The sequence below is a fragment of the Aphelocoma coerulescens genome, unplaced genomic scaffold (genome assembly GCF_041296385.1).
Source record: "Aphelocoma coerulescens isolate FSJ_1873_10779 unplaced genomic scaffold, UR_Acoe_1.0 HiC_scaffold_63, whole genome shotgun sequence".
In the NCBI taxonomy this organism is placed as follows: Eukaryota; Metazoa; Chordata; class Aves; order Passeriformes; family Corvidae; genus Aphelocoma; species Aphelocoma coerulescens.
In genome coordinates this window covers 804,027-810,140 of record NW_027183981.1, presented here as the reverse complement: position 1 = coordinate 810,140, position 6,114 = coordinate 804,027, and the positions used below count along the sequence as shown (strand labels likewise).

Below are 6,114 nucleotides of genomic sequence, written 5' to 3'. Positions count from 1 at the left end.
GCCATCATCGGCACCACCCAGGTACCCCCAAACCCCGCCGGGACCCTCAAACCCTCCCGGGACCCCCGACCCCCCCCTCCGGGGCTCCGCTGCCGGAATCAACGGGAGTGGTGTTGCCCTTTTAACGGGAGTTAATAGTGGGGACCGACTTTACCGGGGGGTCTTAAAACGGCGATGGTAGAGAGAACCCCAAAAATTCACCCGGGGGGCACTCTCCCGTTTGCTGCACTCGGGGGAGCCCCGAACGACGACGGGTCCTGGGCTAAGCCCCCCACTCAGCCGGGGGTGGGGAGGGCTGGGACGGGGTTTGGGGGTGCTGGGGTTAACTGGGGGACCCCACTGGAACCCCTTTCCCGCTGCCCCACCTCCCCGGATCCCCCCTCTCCCACCCCTTTCCCGTTGTTGCCCCAAACCTCCGCTGCCCCAGCTCGCCCTGGGCTGACCCAGCCCTTTCCCATCGTGGCCCGGCCCGGCCCCGCTGCCCCGAGGGCTCCCGGAGCGCGGCCGCGGGGACGAAGGGCAGGAGGAGGAGGAGGCGGGACAGAGGAGGAGGAAGAGGAAGAAGAGGAGGGGCAGGGGGAAGAAGGAGGAGCCGGAGCAGGCGGAGGAGGCTCCACGTGCGGGCAGCGCTCTCTGCATCCGCAGCCGCTCGGGCCCGGAGCATCGCGCGCCCCGCATCCCGCAGGTGCCCGGGGAGGGGGAGCTCGCCCCAAACATCCCGGGCGGTGCTTTTGGAGGGGGGAGGGATATCTGGAGCTCCCACGAAATATATTTGGGGCTCGCTGTTTCATCCTCTCTGTCGGGGCGGGCGGCGCGATGTTTGGAGCTTGCGGGACTGCAAAGCCGAGCCACAGATGCCCCTCGGGCGGATATCGGGGGTCCCGGGAGGTGTGTTTGGGGGGTCCCGGGAGGTGTGTTTGGGGGGTCCCGGTGGCGGTGCCGGCAGAGCCCCGGCGGGGGGATGCGGGTCCCCCCGCGGTGGGGGTTGGGCTTCCCGGGCCGGGCCCTCCGAGCTCTGCCGGGGCCCCGTGGGGGCGGCGCGGGGCCGGCGGGGGCGGGGGGACACCGGTTTTGGGGACCCCCGGGAGAGCCGCGGCTTCCCTAAGCGGGACGCCAGAGAGAGGAGAGCCCCAGAACCCCAAAGCGGGGACCCCGAGAGGAGGGACCCCTGGGATTGCCGGGACCCCGGCGGGGGGGTCTGGGGGCTGGAAGGGCGGCACGGCCGGGAAAGGGGCTCGGGGGTCCCGGGGCCAGAAATGGCTGCTCCCAGTTTGCCCTCCCCCCCGAGTGGTGCTAGTTTCCTCATCACTCCCAGTATGTGCCCAGTCAGTCCCAGTATGATCCTGGTCACTTCCCTTCACTCCCTGCAGAATCCCTGTTGTTCCCAGTATGAGCCCAGTTACTCCCAGTCATTCTCCATTATGATGCAATTTGCTCCCAGCACGGTCCCAGTTGCTCCCAGTTCCTCCCACTTTTGTCCAGTGTGTTCCCAGTTCTCCCAGTTGCCCCAGTCACTCCCAGTGTGATGCCAGCCTCTCCCAGCAGGGCCCCAGTCACTCACACTTGCCCCCAGTTGCCCCCAGCATGGTCTCAGTTCCCCCCAGCACATTCCCAGTCACTCCCAGTCTGGTCCTGGTCACCGCCCGCATGGTCTCAGACACTCCCAGTATATCCCAGTTGCCCTGAACATTCTCGTGGTCATTCCCAGGCACTCCCAGTTACCTCAGCATGGTTCAGTTGCCCCCAGATTTATTCCAGTCGCTGCCAGTACATCCCAGTTGTCACCAGCATGCATCCTATCATTCCCAGTTGCTCCCAGTCTGATCCCAGTGTATCCCCAGTAGGCTCTCAGCATGGGCCTGGTAGCTCCCAGTAACCCTCAGTCAGGGTCCATTGACACCCACTATAATCCCAGTATGATCCCAGTCACTTCCAGTATCATGCCAGTGGCCCCCAGGGTGTTCCCCGTTGCTCCCTGTCAATGCCAGCATGAGCCCAGTAGCCTCCAGTACATCCCAGTCACCCCCAGCATACTCCCAGTCACTCCCACTTCTTCCCAGTTGCTTTCAGCACAATTCCAGTTGCTCACAGTCACTCCAGTCAATCCCAGTATGATTCCAGTCTCACCCAGCATGGACCCAGCTGCTCCCACTGTGATTCCGGTATGATCCCAGTTGCCCCCAGCATAGTTCCAGTTGTTCCTGGTTCCTCCCAGTATGATCCCAGTTGCCCCTACAATAGTCCCAGTCATGCCCAGTTGCCCCCGGCATAGATCCAGGTGCCCCCAGTATGGTCCCATTTCCCCCCAGTGTGATCCCAGCTGTTCCCAGTGTGGTTCCAGTCAATCCCAGTATGGTTACAGACACTCCCAGTATGTCCCAGTTGCCCTCAGCATGCTTGTAGTCATTCCCAGGCACTCCTAGTTGCCCCAGTCAGGTTCCAGTTACCTCAGAATGATCCCAGTCTTTCCCAGTTACTCCCAGTTGCCTCCAGCATGATCCCAGTTTATGGCAGTTGCCCAAAGTGTGGTCCCAGTTGCTGCCAGTATGATCCCAGTTGCCCCAGTTGTGGTCTCAGTCCCCTCAGCAGGGTTCCAGTACCTTCCAGTTGATCCCAGCTGTTCCCAGTGTGTCCACATTTTCCTCCCAACATGGGCCTAGCAGCTCCCAGTAACCCCAGTCAGGTTCCATTCACACCCACTATAATCCCAGTGGCTCCCAGGATGATCCCAGTAGCACCCATACTCACTGCCAGTATGGTTCCAGTCACTTCCAGTATGGTCCCAGTTGCCCCAGATATGATCCCAACTGCTCCCTCTCAATGCCAGTATGATCCCAGTCACTTTCCGCCACTTCCAGTATGATTCCAGTTGCACCCAGTCACCTCCATCATGGTTACAGTCACCCCCAATATGATCCCAGTCACTCCCAGATACTTATTCCAGTCATGCCCAGAGTGCCTCTCTGTCACTCCCAGTGTGGGCCCAGTCACTCCCAGTATGAATCCAGTCACTCCCAGTCACTCCAGATATGATCCCATTTGCTCCCAGCATGGTCTCTGTTGCTCCCAGTCACCGCCAGTATGGTTCCAGTCCCAGCCAGCACCTTTCCAGTTCCTCCCAGTCTGACTCCGGTATGATCGCGGTCATTTTCAGATACCCCCAGTACAATTCCAGTCACTCCCAGTATGATCCCAGTCAGTTCCAGTAGGATCCCAGTATGACCCCAGCATGGGCACAGCTGCTCCCATTATCTTCCAGTGTGGTTCCAGTTAACCCAGTTTCCCCCAGTTCAGACCCAGTCACTCCCCATATGAGGTCAAGCGCGCCCTGAATTCGCAGCCCCCCACCCGTGGGATCATCGCCCCCCCCATCCCGCAGGTGCCGGGGGAGGGGGAGCTCAGCCCAGATATCCCGGGTGGGTCCCTGGGTTGGGTTTTTGGGGGACGATGTTTGGAGAATTAAGAACTCCAAAGCTGAGCAGAAAATGCCCCTTGTGAGGACATTGGGGGTCCCCAGGAGGTGTTTTTGGGGGTCCCGGTGGCGGTGCCAGCAGAGCCCTGGCAGCAGGCAGGGGGATGTGGGGTCCCCCCCGCAGTGGGGGTTGGGCCTGCCCGGGTCAGGCACGGGCACCTCCAGCCCGGAGCCAGGGGGATGCGGGACCCCTTGGGAGAGCCGGAGGGGGGAACCTCGGGACCCCCAGAGTGAGGAGAGCAGAGAGGGGCAGTACCAGGACCAGGGGAGCCCCGGCAGTCTGGAGGAGCGAACCCCTGTGACCCCCCAGGACCCCAAAGTGGGGAGCCCAGAGAGGGGGGAGCACCGCCATTCGCGGGACCCTCAACAGCCTGGAGGGGCGGGAGGGGAGACTCCTTGGACCCCCTGCACCCCGAAGCAGAGAATAAGGGGAAAAGGGACCTGGGGACCCCATAACCCCCAGCATCCCTAAGTGAGGAGACCAAAGCAGGGAGCTTTTGGATTCCTGGGACTTCCAGCAGCCTGGGGAGGGCGGGAACCAAGTAGACGGGCGACCCCCAATACAAGTGTGACCCCCAGCACCTGGGACGAGGGGGAACCCCCGAACAACAAAGGGGAGAGACCAGAGACAGGGAACTCCTGGAGGCTTTTTCAGGGCTGAATCTTGGTGTTTGGGAGGTTTTTATGGACCCCAGATACGCAGGGACTTCTAGACATGGACGTGGGCAGAGGGAATTTCAAAGCCAACGTGCCCACACCTTGTTTTCCCTCCAAACCAGGATTTCCCATTCCCAGCCCTTGGCCGGATGGAGGAGGAGGCTGCGAGGAAGAGGAAGATGTCCTGGGACACCCAGGCAGGTGAGGAGGAAGTCAGTGCCCCTTTCCCCCTCTCTCCTGCTCCATCTCCCAGCCCAGCATCGCCCCCGGCTGCAGGACAACCCCGCTGCCGACACCGTCCTGCCGGGGACGGACTGGGGGGATCTCCTTCCCCTTCCCTGTGGCACGGAGGCAAATCCCATCCTCTCCTTGTCCTTCCTCCCCAGACAAGGAGCTGAGCACAGAGCCCAGGGAGGACAAATCCCCATGGCAGAACCTGGTGGAAGAGGCCGTTTTGAGCGGCTCCATGGCACAGGAATCCAACGGGGAGGAAAAGCCCCGGAGATCCTGCAGGAGGAGGGGCTGCAAACACAGCCCAGGGTGCTCTGAGGAGGAAAGACCCACCCTGTGCCAGGAAGGCAGCTGGAGATCCAGCCAGAGGTCAGACCTGGTGGTCCATGAGCAGCTTCATGATGGGAAGAAGCCCTACGAGTGTGGGGAATGTGGGAAGAGCTTCAACCGGAGCTCCCACCTGATCGACCACCAGAGGATCCACACCGGGGAGAGGCCCTACGAGTGTGGGGAATGTGGGAAGAACTTCAGCCGGAGCTCCAGCCTGATCCGCCACCAGATTATCCACACTGGGGAACGGCCCTATGAGTGTGGGGAATGTGGGAAGAGCTTCACAGACAGCTCCAACCTGATTGTCCACCAGCGCATCCACACAGGACAGAGGCCCTACAAGTGTTCCGAGTGTGGGAAGAGGTTTCACACCAGCTCCAGTCTCCTCCTGCACCAGCGAATTCACACAGATGAGAGGCCCTTCCGCTGCTCTGAGTGCCGGAGGGGCTTCAGGTACAACTCCAACCTCGTCACCCACCGGCGCATCCACACCGGGGAGAGGCCCTACGAGTGTCCCCAGTGTGGGAAGAGCTTCTCCAGGAGCTCTCACTTGACCCAACACCAACGGAGGCACCGGTAAGGGAAGCCCTGCGAGTGCCCTGACTGTGGCAAGAGCTTTGTCCTCTGCTCCAGCTTCATCCCCCATCAGAGGACCCACGTTTGGCAGAGCCCTGGTGACCCACATTCCCTGTGATCCAGGTTGGGAAGACCCCTGGTTAGTGCTCTCCATGTTCTCCTGGATCCCTGTAGGCACCTTGGGTGAATGCAGGGGCAGGAACATCTGTCGGGACTCTGATCGAAATCAGAAATTCATTGGGAAGAGCTGATTTATTGACTTCACAGCCCAAAAAATCTCACCTGCTCTGTCCAATTGTTTCTTTTGGTGCCATCAAGCAATCCTGGATGATCTGGAGGTCTTTTTCAACCTAAATAGTTTCCTCCTTCATCCTGTCAAAACAAGCAGAATTGGGGTAGAAATAAAGAAATTAAAGGTATCTAAAGCTGCACCATTTTATGGGGATTTGGGGGTGAATTTGGGGCTGGTTCAGGGGAATATTTGGGAGGATTTGGGTGTTGTGAGGCCATGGGTTGAGCAGATGGGGCCACGATCTCGTAGTTGTGCTGGCAGAACGTGTCCACCTGAGCCCATCTGTTCTCCAGGAATTCCGGTTGTCTGTCCCAGTCCCTGCCCTAGGTCTCCCCGTTTGGGGTGTGCCCCTCAAAGTACCCAAATTGCTGCTGAAGTGCCCGAGCTGCTCCCGGCTGGGGATGCTCCTGTCCCTCAGCCTGTCCTGGTCAGTGCCATGGGGGGTGGGAGGGGGTCTGGGGGCTCCTTGGGGGACTGGGAGGGTCTTTTGTGTCTCTTGAAGGCATTTGTGGTGCTTGGGGGAGCCTTTTGGGGTGATCTCTGAGAGAGTTTTGGG

General features: G+C 60.5%; 1 protein-coding gene across 1 annotated transcript; it reads left to right on the top strand.

The window, feature by feature from the left end:
* The first annotated feature begins 857 nt into the window (after nucleotides 1-857).
* On the top strand, nucleotides 858-5,270 carry LOC138102197 (zinc finger protein 391-like). Its single transcript, XM_068999949.1, has 3 exons — nucleotides 858-888; nucleotides 4,252-4,330; nucleotides 4,516-5,270. The coding sequence occupies exons 2-3, from the start codon at nucleotides 4,279-4,281 to the stop codon at nucleotides 5,268-5,270; spliced, it is 807 nt and encodes a 268-aa protein (XP_068856050.1). The 5' UTR covers nucleotides 858-888; nucleotides 4,252-4,278.
* Nucleotides 5,271-6,114: the final 844 nt, after the last annotated feature.

Bases quoted from the DNA above. Each gene is read 5' to 3' on its own strand.
- LOC138102197 (XM_068999949.1), top strand. From the start codon at position 4,279: ATGGAGGAGGAGGCTGCGAGGAAGAGGAAGATGTCCTGGGACACCCAG. The intron at 4,331-4,515 runs GTGAGGAGGAAG...CTTCCTCCCCAG, and splicing joins GTCCTGGGACACCCAGGCAG to ACAAGGAGCTGAGCACAGAG.